The following is a 20519-nucleotide window of genomic DNA, read 5'->3' on the forward strand; positions in this document are numbered from 1 at the left end:
CTACATCAGTAACATTTTCTTATATTTTGTAGTTATGGCTAAAAACCGATGCTTATTTTCCCTTATAGAATTCTCAGCCTTCATTTCATGTTATTACTTACTTTGGCGATCCATTCATTCTTGTCAATTTTTATTTCAGTTTCTACAGATGGAGCTACAGAGTCGTCTGCCTTAGTTGATGACAATGGAAGTGAAGAAGATTACAGTTATGAAGAGCTCTGTCAAGCCAGCCCCAGATACTTACAGCCGGGGGGAGAACAGCTAGCCATAAATGAGGTATTGTGGGAGAATCTTGTTCCTTAATTGGAATATTCTTCTATTTTAAGATTCATCATCAATCTTTCATTTATAATCACTTCAGAATCTCACTCTTCCCTGTGCTGATTTTAAAAATCATGTAACCACATTAAGGTTTCTGAACAACTCCTATGACAGTAGGACACTTTATTTACCTGTCATGGCTGGACTAGGGGGTAGGTGCTATGCTGGAGAATTTTCTGGGTACCTAAAGCTTAGCCTTTGAAACACGAAAGAATTTTTTGTTTGCTTAAGAAAACTCTTGGGATGGTCTCAAACACTTAATAATTAACTAGCTGTGTGGCCTTGGGCAAGCCACTTAACCCCATTTGCCTTACAAAAACCTAAGAAAAAAAGAAAAAAGAAAACTCTTGGGGCAGGTGGGTGGCACAGTAGATAGAGTACAGGCCTTGGAATCAGTAGGACCTGAGTTCAAATCCAGTCTCAGACACTTAATAATTGCCTAGCAGTGTGACCTTGGGCAAGTCATTCTTAAACCCATTGCCTTAAATAAGTAAACTTTTTTTAAATCTTAAAAAAAATTCTTATGAAAATTTTCCCAAGAAATATCATATACATATCTTTAAATAGAATTTACTTGGGGATGGGGGTGGGGTGGAAGAGTAGGCAGAGGAAGGGAGGAGATACTTGAAGCAATGGATCAAACACTAGACTTGAGGACAACACATTTTCATGAGTTCAAATCTTGCCTCAGACACTTACCAGCTGTGTTGCAAAGCCACTTAATCCCATTTGCCTCAGTTCTTTAGATGAAAAATGAACTGGAGAAGGAAATGTTAAACCAGTTCAGTGTCTCTGTCAAGTAATCCCCAAATAGAATCTCAAAGAGTCAGGAACAATTGAAATGACTGAACAACAATTTGGTAGAGAGAACCCAGAATGCACTGAACATAATTCTTTCCTCGATGACTTAAGACTGTCACTCTGAACAGCATTTATTGTACTGTACATAACCTAGTAGAAGGAGTGGTGGTGGTGATGATGATGATGATGATGATGATGATGATGATGATGATGATGATAGCTAGCATTTATATAGCACTTTAAAGTGATAAAGCACTATGGAAATATTATCACATGTTATCCATAGAACAGCCCTGAGAGGTAGGTACTATTATTCTTTCTTATACATGAGGGATAATAATAGCAATAACTAACAATTATATCATTCTTTAAAGTTTACAAAGCATTTTATATATATCATCTTACTTGATCCTCACAACTCTATGAGATAGGTATTGTTCTTAGGCCCATTTTATTGATATTACTAATTTTATTACATTTTTAGTTTCTTTGCTCTCAAATTTTTAGCTATCTTTTTTCTTTTTTTCTTTTCTCTTGTTTTTTGCTGTTCTCTGCTAGTGCCTTCCTCTTACCCAATTTTAATTTATTAGGGGTTAAGATACTAGCTAACCAAACTTATTGAAATATTGAATATTGAAGATATATTGGTTAATGCCTTAAGGAGATCTCTTGAGTAAAATGTATATACTCTTTGGTACATTTTTACACATGGACTTGAGCTTTGTCTTATCTGTTTTGGTACTCTATTACCATTTAGATTTTTCATTGCATTTTAGATACTTAGTGTCGCTAACTCAATGAGATTTTCTGTTTGGGAATTTATGAATCCTTCAAGAGAGTGTGAGAAACTCTTTCCAATGCTATTTCTGCAATCTTCTGTAGCATAATAGACTCTTTTGACTAATGGAGTCAGGTGGACACTCAAGTTCTATTTTTGACACCCACTTGCTATGAACAAAGGCAATTACTTAACCTCTGGACTTTCTCAAGTGATTCTCTAAGACTAAGTTGTGGAGCAGTTGCAGATCTGCATTGGTAGGGAGCATTTTCCTTATCAGGAGTTTGCAACACCAATAAAATCACAGATCTGGGTTAAAAAAAAGTCTCAAATCCTATTGTAGACTGAACCATCAATTATGGTATGTACCACAAAGGGAATTGGTTGGAGGCTGCAAGAGTACTAGAGGATATGATTCCTGTTCTTGAGGAAGTTGTAAGCGTGATTGTGTCTTCTGTTCAGCTGATCAGCGATGGCAACGTGGTCTGTGCAGAAGCTCTGTGGGATCATGTGACCATGGATGATCAGGAGCTTGGCTTCAAAGCTGGAGATGTCATCCAAGTCCTGGAGGCCTCTAATAAGGATTGGTGGTGGGGCAGGAATGAGGACAAGGAAGCCTGGTTTCCTGCTAGCTTTGTCAGGGTAAGTATGTACCATTTTCTTTCTTTGGATGACAGAATTGAATTAACAGATTTCCAGAACTGGAAGGGAACTCAAAGGCTATCTAGCCCACCTTTTACTTAGATAAGACTCCTGTGCAACATGGGCAGCCAATACTTATCCATCTTTTGTGAAAAGAAGGACCCTATGCCTATATCCAAGGCTTGACCCCATTCTAATCACATACCAATTCTATAGTGAATACACAGCAAATAACAAAGAAATCCATTTATCCAGACCATACCAAGACAAATCAGAAGGTATACGTGGAAAATATACACTAGACAGTACTGAGTGAAGGAACTTTCCCACTGGACATGAGGTAACTCAGCTCAACCAAGAGAGAAAGTTCTAGATTTCTTTCAGAGGAACATGATGGAGACTCCCAGCTCCTTTCATGTCTTTCCAGAGTCTTTTCCTTCAGCAACCTGAAGTGGGGTTGGCATCTTCCATCATAGCTGTTAAAGCTGGAAGCAAAGAGCGCTTGAGTCATCTTGAATCTCTAAGAGTCCTAATGAGGACTAAAGAAGGTTTATAACTCCCCCACTGATACCAGCTCTGCCCTGCTCCTTCTGCAGGGCAGGGAATTCATCTCTACCAATATGGAGAGAGTCTCACATAAATAGACTTTGAGAATGGGGTTACGTTTGGAAAAATTTCCTTAAATTGATTCTAACTTTCACCCCCCCCCCCCCAATTACTCCTATTTCTGCCCTCTTGGACCAAACTGGACCAACCTAATTTCTCTTCCACTGGTCTTTGTTTGAAACTTTTTTCTTTTCCCCAACAAAATTTAATTCTTAGCAGTGGTGTAATTTTCTTATACATGTTCTTATCTACTTCTTTCCCATAGATACAGAATATGAAAAGAAATTAGACTAGCAAGTAACATGGCACCTTCAGCCAATAGATATTTAATTACTAAATAAATGTTTAATTGAATTCAGAAGTACATGGCATAATGAGAGCTGACCTCAGATCCTGAAAGATCTTGAAAGTGTTCAAGTCCCACTTCTGACACACCCAGTTTTGTGACTCTGGGTAAGTCACTTGACCTTTAAGTACTTTAAGCAAGTCTTGAAGGCTATACATTGCCAATAAATGGGCAAACTATACTGGTAAAGGGAACTTCTTATATAATTGAAATCACAAGCCTAGTCCCTGACCTCGATGTTTTTGTTTGTTTTTCTGTCTCAATGGGGTTGTGACTTGCCCTAGGTCACACAACTAGGTATTATTAAGGGTCTGAGGTTGGATTTGAACTTAGGTCCTCCTGACTCCAGGACTCTATCCACTGTACCACCTAGCTGTTCCAGATTTCAATTCCTTAAATGACTAAATTGAGTTTAAAATAAAACTCAGAGGAGCATAGGCCCCATCCAGAAAAATAAGAGTTATGTGAATGTGAAATTTAAAAGAGGTATCTATAGGGACACATTACAGGAAATATTGAAGGAGCAACCTCTTAAATTTATTGGTCACTGTTAGTGGTCAAGAGGGGTATATATGTCTCTAGGAATTTGAAGAAAAGCACTATAAAGATTAAAGGACATTTTGTCTCATCTACTTGTTCCTTGGATTGAATCCTTTATAATTTATAACCCATAAAATTCTTGAAATTAAATAACAGCAACAATTTAAAAAATTGTGGGCAAATTAAAATTATAATTTTAATGGAAAATATGACATTCAGTTCCACAAACATTTAACAAGTACTTACTATTTCTATAAACTATTAAGGATAGCATATGACATGGACCTTGACTTCATACAACCACTATAATTTCCCTGGGCTGGAAATGCACTTGATGTGTGAATCATACTATCCTTATAATATAGGTAAGACATAGAGGACTGGAAAAAGCTTTGTTGAGTATGAGGCTTTGTAGCAATGTTCATAAGCTACTTTCATTATATCAGAAAAATAAAGTTCAAATAGCCCTTAATTTTGTGACAAACTTTTCCTCTAACTCAGCTGTTCCTTCTGTATTGATGGCAGTTACGAGTCAATCAGGAAGAACTCTTGGAGAATTCTGGCAGTAATCAGGGTGAAGAGCAAAATTCAGATGCTGGGAAGCACCGCCAGAAACACGCAGAAAACAAAGACCAGATGAGGACCAATGTGATACAAGAGATCATGAACACTGAGCGAGTTTATATCAAACATCTTAAAGACATCTGCGAGGTAGACCAGGAGGTCCTCATTGAATGCTTCAGATTTAATTTTGCAGAAGAGGGTTGGATCAAGCCTTGCCAATAGATTTCTTGTTTTGAGGGGTTGTCTCTTTTCTATTGACTATTGGAGTCATCTCTTTTTAAAGTACATTATGCTTTGATTTATCTTAGAACTGGACTCCTAAAATCATTCATAGGGTCATAGGATCAAGGTGTTTTAAAGCTTAAAAGGAACCTTAGACATTTGCTAGGCCAACCTCTCATTTAACAGATAATGATTTTAAAACCCATAGAAATGAAATGACTTTTGCCAGCCAAGATGAAAATTTGCCCATCTATAGTCTGACTTACCCACAAGTGCATAGAATGAAACTTAACTGGTGTTTGACCTGCTGCTCAGAAACAGTTGTTTCATTATAAATGATTGGCATGTGACCAAACAACTTACTTTAATTATGGGTCTGGGAAGTAAAAAAATGTGGATTGCAGAGAAAAACAAGGCATCATAAAGTAATACAGTTACTGTGGATAAATGACAGAGTAAGGGTTGAAACCCAAGCCTCTTGATTTCAAACCCAGGACTCCTTCTACTTGAGTGAATGGATTTCAGAATAGTCATTATTCTTTTTAAAAACTAGTAAATGCTTTCTTAAAAACTGAATAGTTTGATTTCAAATATCAGAAGGTTTGCAACTGTACACTACCCATTGATGAAGCTATTCATTTTACTTATTGATGGAATCTAAATCATAATTATGTATAAACAAGGGGATCACTTTATCTAGGAAATAATATAATATAGTGATTTTTATTATAGCATTATATAATAAAGCATTATTTAAAGCTCTGACCTATTTCTCTATTTCATATAATCCACCCAGTCATCAATTTTTTCCACCAGTGGACAGATTTTTCATTTTTTTTTCTTAGACTTTGGAACCTGGTACATTTAAAATTGAGTCTGTACAATCAACCATATAATGAGCCCAAATCTGATATTTCAGCCACCTTACCTATACCACATTGTTAGTCCTGCAGAGACAATTCACCCATGAAAGATGACTGGGTTGATTAAGTTGACCCATCTATAATCTGACTTATTTTACCTGCTGCTTAGAATGATATTTAGCTGGTATTTGACTTGCTGGCGAGAATGGCTTTTCCTTTATAAATTATTATTAAACAGTTAAGGACCTTACTTCAATTATGGGTTTGGGAAAGGAATATGTGAATTTCAGAGAAAAATAAGACATCATAAGGTAGTGCAGTTAGTCTATTCTTTGAGAAATAAATATTGAATACATGAAAGATCATGTTGCACAGATTAAGAATTGAATTAAAAACCAGGAAAATTTAGATTCTAATGCTGGCCCTGACAAATCTGGGTCCTGTGACACTTAGACTCTCAGTGTTCTTAAAGATCTATATTTGTGTTAGAAAACAAATGATGTTGGTAAATTATAAATTTAGTGATGGAATAATTGAACAACATCTATTAGATACCTTTAGTCTTTTCATTCTTTTTGGCTGTCATGGTAGTAGTGCACAGTAAAACTGACTATTCAACACAGAAGAATATTCTATATTCTGACAAATTTTCTACAGATTAGAGATAGAATAAGACTGCTAAGCCAAATTGTTTAGAGAAACTTTAAAATAGAAATTGTGAGCTCCCACCCTAGAAACCAAGTAGATTGTTTTAGGGGTCTGACCAGGAAATTTTATACTCTTCCTTAAATTATATCCTTTGCTTTTATATATATATATATGTATTTCTATAGTTACTTGTGAAAATATTTAAGAGCTTTCTAATTGAAGACATGATATTATCACAGTGTAAAACTAAAAAAGAAACCCTGGTTTTCCCCTGAGTCCTGAAGAGTTGGAATATTTAAATGAGTTACTAAATTAAAGTGCTTTTAAAAGTAATCAAAAATACATTATTTTCCCTCAGGGCTATATTCGACAGTGTCGCAAGCATACAGGAATGTTCACTGTTGCACAATTGGGTACCATTTTTGGAAACATTGAAGAGATTTACAAATTCCAAAGGAAGTTCTTGAAAGATCTTGAGAAGCAATATAATAAAGAAGAACCTCATCTGAGTGAAATAGGATCCTGCTTTCTTCAACATGTACGTCACTATTTTATGAATTAAAATAAGATTAGTAGGTTTCCAAAAGTTTGATTCTACCAAGAAGAAAAGATAGTTATATTTTCATGAAATATAACTGATTTAAAAAAATACAATGATTAGTTTGTACAGGGTATAAAGTACTGTATTTTAAATCTGATAAATATTCTGAGTTCATTAAAAATAAAAACCTTTCTGTGTTGATGAATTCAGTGATCATAGGGTAATATTTGGAATGATTTCTGTCAAAATATAATAATAGAGTAGTCATGTCTGGATGTTTTCTCTAAGAAGCATGTGGTGTGTCAATATTTAATCATAAATTATTACATTTTGGCATTGAGGTATTTCTTCTACCTCATTTCAGAAAGCATCTAAAATCTTAAGCTGCCCAAGCATCTAAAATCTTAAGAGGTCTAGCTTTCCACTGATACATAGGTGAATGATTCTTCTAATTTATATTTTAAAAAGTATTCTATTGGGGCAGCTAGGTGGCGTAGTGGATAAAGCACTGGCCTTGGAGTCAGGAGTACCTGGGTTCAAATCCATTCTCAGACACTTAATAATTACCTAGCTGTGTGGCCTTGGGCAAACCACTTAACCCCATTTGCCTTGCAAAAAAAAAAACCTAAAAAAAATTCTATCTCTACATGAATTATAAAAATCTATTTTATAAAAGTATTTTTAATATACTTAATTTATTATCTGTCTGATCCTTTTGGGGGAGAAAGGAAAAGAGAAGATAAACTCTGACTTCCCTAGTATGATAAAAGTATGATACTTGCTTCTCACCCCTATCTGAAAGATAGGTACACCTTGACAATACTTGGTCATCAGTTACTACTTGAACTTTTAATTATATGACCTTAGGTAATCCTCTTAATCTTTCCAGACTTTATATCCTCATTTAAAATGAGGAATACTGAATTTAGAATGGTGGTATCAAACTCAAATTGGAACAGATCCCTACCAGAGACATATTGACTGAGAAAACCACAAATTAGCATCATCTATGTTGTATTATATTTTTATTTATTTTGTTAAACATTTCTTGTTTTGACTTTGGGCCACTCTGTACAAAGACAGTTCCAAGTTACCATGGAATTCCAGATCTATGATACATGAAATGGTTGATAGTGTACAGGTTCCAAAGCCTAAGAAAAACATGAAAAATCTGTACACTGATGGAAAAAATTGATGACTAGGTGGATTATATGGAATAGGAAAATAGGCCGGAGCTTTAAAGAATGCTTTATTATATAGTGTTATAATAAAAATCACTATTATATTATTTCCTTGATAAAGTGATTTTCTTGTTTATACCTAATTACTTAGCAGTATTTCTTTATTATTATAAATCGAGGCAAAGAGATTAAGTGATTTGCCCAGGGTTAAATAATGTCTGGGTCAGGTTTTATATTCTTTTTCCTGATTTCAGCATGCCTCAATTTATGATAATTGATAATAAGATTGAATGAGATGGCCTCTAAGACTATTTCCAACTCTAAAACAATAATGCTTTTACCTTCAAATTGTTTGTAAATTAGTTAATTAATCAAGAAATTCAACACCCTTTTGTGTTACACTCTGCCTACTATGAGAGAAGTTGTTAAGGACCAAATAGTTTAAGTGCCTATTATACATGGAAAGATCACTAAGAATAATAAATCATAAATAATAGAGGTCAAACAAGTGGTATAAGATAATGAGGACTTTAATTAAAGGTACTTCTGGCTGAGGTGGGCAGAAAGTTTTCACAGAGGTAGTTCTTGTTATTATTCAGTTATTTCAGTTCTGTCCAAATCTTTGTGACCCACATTTGAGGTTTTCTTGGCAAAAATGCTGAAGTGCTTTGCTACTCAATATGTCCAGAGCGGTGGAGAGACTTTTCCCAAGCCTATATAGTTAGCAAAATTGATAGTTTTTGTTCAGTATAGAAGACTTCACCTAAATATCTTGAAATGAGTTTTAAGGACAGTTGGGATTTGAACAGCTGGAGTGAATGAGGATGAGGGAGGAATAGTTGAAGTGAAAGCATACCATATATGACAAATCAGGAGACTGTGAATAGGCTGTTTGAGTGGAGCAAAGTTTATGTTAGGAGAGTAATAGAGTAGTGATGTTCTTCATTCTCGAAGAAGACCATGACATCAGGGAGGCGATGCCCTGACAAGCACAAGTAAATTGGATGGAGTGAGGATGATGCTGTACTAAGTCACCAGCCTCACTTTCTCCTCTAAAGCCATCTGGGTTCAGTGGCCACATATAGATCAGGACAACTGGAGATAGCCGTGGATGTGAGGCAATCAGGGTTAAGTGATTTGCCCAAGGTCACCCAGCTAGGAAGTCTCTGAGACTAGATTTGAATTCCCATCCTCCTGATGGCAAGGCCAGTGGTCTATACACTGCATCATCTGGCTGGCCCAGGGGAATAATAGATGGTAACACCAAAATTTGGGAAGAATTTAGGGAGACCTTCAGAGCCAGATTAAGGAATTTAGACTTAGTTGGTAGACGATTAAAAGTTGTAGAATATGGAATGGTGATTTATTGATAGCAGTATTTTAGGAAGATTAATTTGGTAATGCTGTATCTGATAGAAAGATATTTTAGGCAGTGACCATTTGGTAGGCAATTCCAGGAGCCTAGACATGAGGGGATGAAGACCTTGAACCAGAATGATACCAAAGAAATTAGCAGGAATAGATGTAAAATTTATTTCAAAGAAGAATCATCAATATTTGACTAGTTGACTTTCAGAGGTGAAAGAGATGAGTGAATCACAGATGACCCCAAGGTTTAAGACTAAGCTTACTACAAAAACAGTTATTATTACCAGAGATAAACTCAAGAGAGAAATCAGTTTAGGGGCAGCTAGGTGGCACAGTGAATAGAGCACTGGCCTTGGAGTCAAGAGTACTTGGGTTCAAATCTGACCTCAGATATTTAATGATTGCCTAGCTGTGTGGCCTTAGGCAAGCCACTTTAACCCCATTGCCTTGAAAAATTAAAAAAAAAAGAGAGAAATCAGTTTTTACAGGAAAATGAAGTGTTGATTTTCAGACATACTGTTTTAATATTGAATTCAGATAGTATTAGCCTCTGGCATTCTGGAGAGACATCAGTTTTATAAGCATCCTAATATTTAGAATTGAAAGGGACCGACTTAATAATTTTATAAATGAGAAAATTGTGTCTTGGGAAAGGAAATTGACTTGCCCTCAGCTAATACAAATAGTAAAATGAAAGTCCATGGTTTGTTATTTTTGATTCTTTGTTTTCATCACGTCCAACTCTTTTACCTTATTTGGGATTTTCTTACAAAGGTACTACAGTAGCTTGCCATTTTCTTAGCTGAGGAAACGGAGTCAAATAGGGTTCAGTGATTTGCACAGGATCTTATAGCTAGTGTGTGAGGCTGAATTTGAGCCCACCAAAGTCATCAATGTAGTCACCTCATTCCTCAGCCATTCTGCCAAGGACTCCACCTTTATAATCCAATTCTACTTTTTTTATTTACAGCAAGAAGGCTTTGCCATCTATTCTGAATATTGTAACAACCATCCTGGAGCCTGCCTGGAGCTTTCTAAGCTGATGAAGCAAGGCAAGTACAGGCATTTCTTTGAAGCCTGCCGCCTGCTTCAGCAGATGATTGACATAGCCATCGATGGGTTTCTCCTTACTCCTGTTCAGAAGATTTGCAAATATCCTCTGCAGCTAGCCGAGTTACTGAAATACACCACTCAAGAGCACAGGTGAGGGGCTTTCTGGACTTTCTGGTCCTTAACTTTTATTCTTGCTCCAGACTAAATTACTGACCAAACTTTCCTGGCTATTTAAGAAGTCCATGTCATGTGATAATCCATTTCTATTGAACTACACACACACATACAAGTGCACTCCTGCGCTCGCATTCACATGCTCACACATTCACATGCTTGCACTCACATACTCTTAAAATTTATTTTCTGTGTCTTCCCCGCTCTGATTCCTTGAAGTTTTTATTGCTCTTTGGACTTGCAGTCTTTTGAGCCCTCATGGAAGAACTAAGGAAATGTCTTATTAACAAGTAACAGTAAATTCTTTTCATGTCTATAAAAAAGCCACAGGCATGATTATTAAGATGCTACACTAGTAAGAACCTAAAATGGAGGACAGTTCACCACACTGGGAAATGAGTTTTACTTTGCCTCTAACTATTGACCACAGGTTAATTTTATTGAATGATACACAAGTTCTCCCTGGTTTTCTTGGCAAGCCAAAGCATACATTTGTGAGATCGTGGTATTTCAGAGTTAGAGGAAACCTCAGTGACCATGAAGGCCAGCTCATGTGGCGAACACAATTTTTGTTGGGAGGAGGGGAGTGGTCAAATTGCCTGTTTTTGGCCTCCCTGTCTTTATGCTTTAGTCAACAAATAAAACTAGACATTGACAGTGTAACCTCAATGATTGTAGTAAGAAAATGGAAAGGAAGGGATTGTAACTACAAGATGCTTACCTCACAAAAGCATAATAGCTCTGGTTCTGAGGGACTATATCTTGCAAAATAATCAAACTAACTACCCTCAGTGCCTAATTTTGCTAGATACAAAAGAAGGGATTGACTCTTTTATATTCTCTAACCATACTTCCCTCTTGAAATTAAATTTTGGGGGGGAGGAGAGGGACTCAATGAGACTCAAATGAGATTTGATGTGACAATGGCTTAAAGAACTATGGAATAAGGGCATTACTTAGCTGTTTGCTATATAGCAAGAGAAAGAGGTCAACCATTACTTCTTAAAAAATTTTCATTGAACAAAAACATATTTATTCTCCTTGTCACCTCTTTCCCTAATGGGGAAAAAAAGGAGAAAAGAAAAACAAAGCCATTGTCACAAAGATTCAGAGTAAAACAAAAAAAAATCCTCCATTGACTCTGTCTAAATATATATGTCTCAGTGGTCCAGCATTGACCCTTTGGAATCAAGACTGATCATTAAATGGGTCAGTGTTCTTATATCTTTCAAAAATTGTTTGATTTTTAAAGTGTTATTGTTATGTAAATTGTTTATTTTTTTCCTTATAGAGAAAGAAAACTAACTCATTGAAAAAAAAAGCAGATTCTCAAATGAATAATAAATTTGGGAAGAAGTTTATAAGGAAGTCCTCAATTGACTAAATTTTCATTATTGAAACTTTTCCAAAATGGCAAAGTAAAAGTTATAGAAAAGATGCCTAGAAGAACATAATAAGTTGATAAGTTGGGAGGGGGGGAGAGAGAAAGGGAGGGAGGTAAAAGAGGTGAGGAAAAAGGGAGAGAGGAAAAGATAGGGGGAGGGAGGAAGGAAAGGAACAAAGAAAAGAAGAAACGAAGGAAGGCATTTTAAGTTCTTGCCTCTGAATCACTTAGTATTATACAATGTTGGCTATATTTTAAAACTCCTTGGGAAAGAAAAAGTGAAGTTTCTTCTTGTAGAAAGACCTGTAATGTCATCTATGTCCAAATAACAGATCAGGCAGTTTGTCTTTCAGTATCAAAAAATACTGAACTTTGCTTCTTTTCTGATTTTAGAAAGATATGTAGATTGAACAGATAAAAGTGTTAGGGAGACATGGAATCCTCTGCATTTTTTTTATTATTGTAGGGGGGGAAAAACTTACTTTTTGGTCAGTACTGTGGGTATTTCTATGGCTGCCTTTTGTCTTTTTTGTTTTTCATTTCTTACTTCTTTGGGTTTGGTCTCTGAGTTTGTTTCTGTATTCTTGCAGATTTCATTCATAGAGCAGTTTTCTTGACAGTGGTGCCTGCTTTGTGTGGGAAAGGGCCTGGGATTTCCCAGTAGCTGTCCTGTTTATTGTCTTTTTAATAGACTAAAGAATCTGTTATCAAGTTCTCCTTCTCCCTTCATCCTCCCCAGGGCTTCAAGTCCCTAGGAGGAGGCTAAAGGCTATAAATATACAATTGGAAAATGTTGGAAAGCATTTAAAAATATGGATCATGCCACTGTATTGGAAAATCTATGTGCAGATTAGAATTGCATTGCTCCTTCTTCCAAGACCTATTTTCCTTCATAAAGTGGTACAAATGGAAAACGATATTCACACATATGGATAAGTGTTTTAAAGTATATAAAATGCTTTTCCCCTCAGATGGGTCATAAAAGTGTTGTTGCCCTTATAGTATAGATAAGAAAATTGAGGCGCAGGGAAGTTACACAGACAGCAAATGTAAGAACCAGAACTGAAACTCAAAATGTGTGATTCCCAGATTATTGCCTGTTCTAGTCTATGGTGCTTCCAGGATAAACTGGAAACTGAAGCCAATTAAGTTTCATTTATCTTGACCAGAATGCACAGGAGACATTGTAAATTAAGACTTGTACATAGAGTCAAATGAACATTTGCATTTCTATGCCAAACTGTAGAAAGCAATCTCATTCTTGTGGATCTATTTATCAGTTACTTGCTGATGCTAACTGTTGGACTGGTTTTTTTTGCCCCAAAGAATTGAAGATTTTGAAAGTATTTTGCATAACAGAACAGAACTGAAAGAACAAACAAAACAAAACGATTTTCTTTCTTGAGGAGAAAAATGCATGCTTGTTGTGAAAAAGCTTATTACTGGATGGAATTCACTGTCATTCATGTGGCTTTCTGGCTAATGAATGAAAACATTCTGTGGGTGAGGATTTTGCATTACAGTCCCTCAGTAGCTCACTTAATGTTCCCAGACTATAGCCTATTCAGGACTAACCACAAAAACAGAAAACTGTAACTGTTTACTTGCCATTTGCTCCAAAGTTTTTCTGTGACTAAGCCTCAGTGACTTAGATGATTATCTTAGCAGCTGTTGTTTTTTTCTTGGCATTATTATTATGTTATTAAAATCAACCTCCCCTTTTCCAGTGATTACAACAATATAAAGGCAGCATATGAGACCATGAAGAATGTAGCATGCTTAATCAACGAGCGTAAACGCAAGTTAGAAAGTATAGACAAAATAGCACGCTGGCAAGTGTCCATTGTGGGCTGGGAGGTAAGTGATAACCCCACCCCTACTGCTGCCCTATGTCCTCTTCCTCTGTCTTGTTTTTCTGATGACATACTTTATATTTTATGATTTATTCTTAATATATGATGTTCTTATGATATAAATGTTTTACTAACCTTTTATTGAGTTGTAGGAATCAGATGCTTTATTTGCATTAACTGTCCCTCTGCTCATCTTAATCATTGACTCAGTGAAAACCACAGTCTAAACTGGTAGACAGGACTTTGGAACTGGAGAGATGTTACTAGGGGTATCAATCTGATACCCCTAGAATTGTTTTTAGACTAATCACGTTTTATCTGACTTGGAAATTCTGAGGCCTAGATGGACAGAAATAAGTTCCTGTTTGGCCTTTCATTCTTGTAATGGAAATAGGCTTTCCCAACATAGCTGACAAGAGTCTGGGAATCACTTATAGCTAATAATCTTTTACCTAAAGGAGCTTCTGTTCATGGCACCTCTCCTCTATCAAGCACCCTGACTTATAACCTGGATTTCATTCTTTCCTTCTCCTCCTCTTCCTCTAAATCAAATCAGTTTCTAGGTAAACTCCTGCATGTAGGTCCCATGGGCCATCATCCTATTTCTTCATCATCATCATTGCTTTCACCTTGGTTATGGTAATAGCTTCATAAGTAGCTTCATCCCCTTACCTCCAACCATTCCTCCTTCTTGAACTAGTCTACCAGTTTCTTTCTATTACTTCAGTGGACCTCTGATTTCATCAGTGTCTGGATATTCCCTCCATTGGTATAGACTGCAACCCCTCTATGTTCAATTCTATGCCATGCTCTCTCCTATAATTTCCTTATAGTTGACCTTTCCAATACTTTAGGATCTTTCTCTAGGTCTTTAGCCATTATATGAATATTAGTAGAGAACTTATATCATCAACCCATTTTTCTCAGTTTTCTATATATATTGCTCTCATAATATCCTTTATGTCTGTTTTCCCTTGTAGTTCTTAGTTAAATACAGACTATTGAGGTCTACCACCTACCTCTTCAATGTCCTTTGGATGACCCTAACTTTTAACTCCTTGAAGATTGTGGACTACCATTATTTGTAATCATAAAGCATCACTAGAGTTGTTTAAAAGATGGACTTTTTTTTGTCAAGAAGATACTTGCCAGAGTAGACTTCCTATTGCATCTTTCTAACCATGTCACTCCTTCTTGTTTATCAAATAAAGGTCAAATTCCACTAGATTAGAAGTCAACATTTTTTCCAATATAGCCCCAAGCTATCTTTCCAGTGTAACCCACCCAAAATGGATTTCTCCCTGAATATACCATGTTTGAATTGACAGAATAGTCTTCCTCATGCACCCTGATACATGGAAGTTTCAAATTATTCAAATTTAGATTCGTGGAATTAGAAGGGAATTTAGTAATTAGAATCATAATATCTTAGATTTTGGATGGACCTCAAAGGTCATTCAAAAACAACCAACATAACAATCACACTTCTCATGTCACTTGAAGGTTTGCCAAGCAATTTTATCACATCAATCCTGTGAGGTAGGTAGTTTATCCTAGTTTTATAGAATGGATAGCTTGTACTCAGAGAAGTTAGATGATTTATCAAAATTGCATACTTAAGTGTTGAACTTGAATCAGATCTCTACTGATTAAATGAATTTCCATTGTACCCTAATTAATTAAGTCAAATTCTACCTCAAGCACATGAAGTGTCAGACACATGAAGGCCAAATTGCAACCACATGGTATATGAATCAGATTAAATGTAATTAGGAATATTTAACAAAGTAAATAAAAAAATACAATAAGACCTTGACAATGTGAAGCTGGAATTTTCTAAACTAACATTTGACATTCAGGGATTCTTATACAGTTTTGTGGCCCACATTTTGATTTGTGTTTGACATCATTGTTCTACAACATCTTCAACCAGACTTTCAACTCTAGAATAGGGATAGGGAAACCTTTTTTCTGCCAAGGGCCACTTATAATACTATTTGAGATTGTCAACTTAAAACTTCGCCTGATTAGCTCACTGTGGCAGCACCAGATCACATGATTTCAATCAAGTCTGAAGATGGTACAATCCCCATCCCAGCTCCAGATGAACAGTCTTACTTTCTCATAAATCAGCTCTTTTATTTCTTTTCTTTTCTTTTTATTTTTTGGGCAAGGCAATGTGGTTAAGTGACTTGCCCAAGGTCACACAGCTAGGCAATGATTAAGTGTCTGAAGCTGGATTTGAACTCAGGTACTCCTCAGTCCAGGGCTGTTGTTCTATCCACTGTGCTACCTAGCTGTCCCCTTTTTACTTTTTTTTTAAGAAAGTTGGGAATTCTGTTGATTCTCCCCCCCCCCCCCCATTTATTGGTTTCAGTTGAAAATCAGTATTTATTAGGCAGGTACTATATGCAAAATACTCTGTTAGCTCTTGGTTAAAATATTGACTCAGAATGAGTCTTAATTGTTCAGGTTTGGGATTGAATCCAGATGAGACACTTGTAGACTATCTAAATATAGCAAAAGGAAGTTAAAGTGGCCATAACATGGAATGGAGAGTCAGCAAGAACACAGGATTGATTCAATACAGCTTCCCTGTCTATGTATTTGTCATAGGGCCATGAGCCCTCTCATGCTAACTTCTATCCAGACCACCAGGAAGCTACTTGGATACCTGGGCTAATGAAGCCTCAAGCATGATTTCATTAACTTTTAAGGAACAGTCAGCCCAGACTGTGGCAGGGCCTTAAGAAAAACTAATCCATGGGTGGCTAGGTGGCACAGTGGATAAAGCACCAGCCCTGGAGTCAGGAGTACCTGGGTTCAAATCCAGTCTCAGACACTTAATCATTACCTAGCTGTGTGGCTTTGGGCAAGCCATTTAACCCTGTTGGCCTTGCAAAAACCTAAAAACAAAACAAACAAAAAACTAATCCACTTAGATCAATGTATTCCATGGAAACAATGTAAAGACTAACAGATTGCCTTTTGGGGGGTGGGGAGCAAGATTAAGAGAAAAATTGTAAAATACAAAATAAATAAAATCTTTCTAAAAAAGAAAAACTAATCCAGCTTTCTACCACCGTTGCCACAATAATTAAAAAAAAAAAATTCCACCTGAACCTTCAAGGTATTCACATTCTGTTAAGGGAAACAGCTTGTATACAGATCAGCATTTACACAGAATAACCAAAGAGGGCCAAGAAGACTTCATTAAAGAAGTTGCACCTAGTAGATCTTGACAGAAGATGAGGATTCTAAAAGGTAGAATGGGAGAGGATTGTATATAACAGATAATAAGGGACAAACAGTGCAGACATAATAATCTGGAGGAGAATATTGAGCCTGAGGAACAGCCAGTTTTGCTGGAACTATACAATATAACATTTGACTGGAAAGGTCGCAACCATTTTGTGGAAAACCTGAAATATCACACAGAGGAGTTTCTGTATTATCCCAAATCTTTTTAATCCCAACTTTCCTAATGAGATGATATTTGTAAAGCTTTTGCACACCTTAAAGTACTATATTAATGCTACTACTATTGACATCATCATCATTCTCATTTCTCATTATTTATGGGCATGTAGATAACAGAGCTGGATCTGAATCAGGAAGACCTAAATTCAGATTTGGCCTTAGACACTTAACTAGATAGGTGACCCTGGGCAAGTCACTGTTTGCCACATTTTCTTCATCTGAAATATGGGAGGAATCTCCCAAGATTGTTGTGAGGATGAAATGATATAATAATTTTAACAATCTTATACTTGGTGCACAGTAAGCACCATATAAATGTTAGTAATTATTTTTATAGTAATTATTATTAGTAATATTAGTAATTATTATTATTATTCTCTCTCCAAATCACAGGGTTTGTGAGTGACTACTGCCCTTCTAATATGGGCAATTTAAAGAGAACCAGTAATACATACATACATACATACATACACATATGAATAAATAAGTAATAATAAATGATAATGAAAAAAAGAAAGACATCTATAGATACATATAAATATATATATGTATAGATACATATGAAGAGATAAAAAATGGCCTTCAGATTCATCTAACATTCTTGAGAATTTGTATAGGTATTCAATCTCTATTAATCTCCATACAATTTTTTAATCTAATTCCATTTTCTTCTAAAGGATTGATTTTTTTTAATGTTAAAGGTGGTTTTCAGCATTCATCATTTTGTTAGCTTTTGATTGCCACATTTTTTTCTCTCTCCCCTTCCCCATGACAAATGGGTAATTTGATATATAATATACATTATATATATATATATATATAATTATATATATTACATATATAATATAATAATATATAATATAATATAATTTGATATAGGTTAGACATGTTAGTCATGTTTAACATTTCCATATTAGTCATGTTGTGAAAGAAGAATCAGAACTAAAGGGGGAAAATGTGAACAAAAACCATAAAGCAAATTTTAAAAATTGAAAATCGGATGCTTTAATCTGCATTCAGACTCCTTTGATTTTTCCTCTGGTTGAGAAAATGTGGTTGACATTTTCTATCACACATCTTTTAGAATTGTTCTTGATCAGGGCAGCTAGGAAGTGCAGTGGATAGAGTACTGGCCCTGGAGTCAGGAGTAGGAGTACCTGAGTTCAAATCAGACACTTAATAATTACCTAGCTGTATGGCCTTGGGCAAGCCACTTAACCCCATTTGCCCTGAAAAAAACCTAAAAAAAAAAAAAAAAAAAGAATCATCCTTGATGTTGAAATGCTGAGAGAAGCTAAGTCCATCAATAGTTGATCTTTTCAAATATTGCTGTTAATATGTACAATGTTCTCCTGGGTCTGCTCACTTCATTTAGCATCAGTTCAGGGAAGATTTTCCAGGCTTTTCTGAAGTCTGCCTGCTCATGATTTCTTACAGAACAATAGTACTACAGGGGATTGATGTCTTTTTGGATAACTCCAAATAATTTAAAGACCCCAACCATATTTTACCATTAAATTAAACAACACCAGAGCCAGCTTGATCCTGTTCCTCAGGGATGTGTATCCTTCTGGGGACTGGTATTTCCAGGCATTTCATACAGGGTGGCACATCCATAGACCTGTTTGTTCTTTAAAAGCACAATCTTGGGAAGGGAAGAATGTATTAAAATTGGAAGAAAAACTTTAAACATTTTGCCTTCATTCTAGGGACTCAATATTTTAGACCGCAGTTCAGAACTGATCCATTCGGGAGAACTGTCCAGAATCACAAAACAAGGAAAGAGCCAACAGAGGACTTTCTTCCTTTTTGACCACCAGCTTGTGTTCTGCAAGAAGGACTTGCTCAGGCGTGACATGTTATACTACAAGGGTAGAATTGACATGGACGAGATGGAGCTGATGGACATAGAGGATGGGCGGGACAAAGACTATAATATCAATGTAAAGAATGCCTTCAAAATCATCAATAAATCCACAGAAGAGGTGTATTTGTTTTGTGCCAAAAAGCAAGAAGATAAAGGCAGATGGTTGCAAGCCTGTGCTGATGAAAGGAAACGAGTACAGGAAGACAAAGAAATGGGTGAGTAACCGACAGCTAAGAGATCCTCTGTGATTTTTCATTTTGATTTGTTTTCTTTTACAAATATAATGTATTTTTTGTCTAAACTTACAAACAACTAATAAAATGAGCATTTTCATCTGATTAGAAAAAAAAAGAATTATACATGAAACCATGACTCTATTATGTATAGCTTGTTTTTCCTTAAAGATATATAATAAATTTGACATGTAACTATCAAAACTGTCCTTTTCTTTCTGACTTGCCTTCTTCTGTGCTTGTTTTAAAACATGCTTCAGTGACCCTCTTTCATGTGTCTTTTTTTTATTGACAGCTCTATCACTAGTGCCCCATCTCCTTAACTCTCCCCACAGCTGAACAAGAAAAAGAGAAGAAATATCTTGTATAACAAATTTGCATAGTCAGACAAAATAAATTCTCACAGTTGACTGTAACCAAAATGTATATCTCATTCTACTCCTTGGGTCTATCACTTCTTTGTTGGCAGTATGTTTCAGTTTTGCACACCTTAAACTACTATATTGATGCTAACTGTTAGCATCATCATTATTCTCATTTCTTATTATTTATGGGCATGTAGATAACAGAGCTGGATCTGAATCAGGAAGGAACTAAGTGGCATGTTTCATTTACAGCCCTCTAGAATTATGGTTGATTATCACAGTGAACAGAATTCTTAAAGTATATCAAAGTTGTTTTCTTTACACTTTTGTGGTTATTGTTTAAAATGTTGTCCAAGTTTTATTCACTTCACTCTATGTCAGTTCCTACAAGTTTTCCCACCCTGAGATTTTTTTTTAAAACTTTCTCTTTTTCTTCTCCTTTAACCTTATTTTCCCATCCCATACACTCTGCTATCTCATTGAAATAATATCACTGCTGCTGAAAGGCAGCATAACAGAGTAAATGGAGAACCTCAAACAAAGTCAAAAAGGCCTAAATTCAGGTCCTGTGCTTTGATGTAGACATACAGGCTTTCTGACCCTGGGCAAGTCACACTCTGGTCTTCCCCCACCCCTACCCCCAAAGTTCTCAAAGACTATGTAGAAGAGCATTTTTCAATCTGCTGTGG

The 20519-nt window shown here is 35.9% G+C and overlaps 1 protein-coding gene across 6 annotated transcripts in view; it reads left to right on the forward strand.

Moving 5' to 3' along the window:
- Positions 1-20519, forward strand: part of SPATA13 (spermatogenesis associated 13) — a 317041-nt gene that overhangs the window by 286699 nt on the left and 9823 nt on the right. For all 6 annotated transcript variants that reach the window (XM_074216203.1, XM_074216202.1, XM_074216200.1 and 3 more), the window contains 7 exons: positions 140-276; positions 2363-2542; positions 4560-4745; positions 6690-6869; positions 10392-10624; positions 13760-13889; positions 19075-19447. In XM_074216203.1, coding sequence (XP_074072304.1) covers positions 140-276; positions 2363-2542; positions 4560-4745; positions 6690-6869; positions 10392-10624; positions 13760-13889; positions 19075-19447 — 1419 coding nt within the window. The remainder of the gene's footprint in view (positions 1-139; positions 277-2362; positions 2543-4559; positions 4746-6689; positions 6870-10391; positions 10625-13759; positions 13890-19074; positions 19448-20519) is intronic.

Source organism: Macrotis lagotis, chromosome 1, assembly GCF_037893015.1.
Source record: "Macrotis lagotis isolate mMagLag1 chromosome 1, bilby.v1.9.chrom.fasta, whole genome shotgun sequence".
Taxonomy (NCBI): Eukaryota; Metazoa; Chordata; class Mammalia; order Peramelemorphia; family Peramelidae; genus Macrotis; species Macrotis lagotis.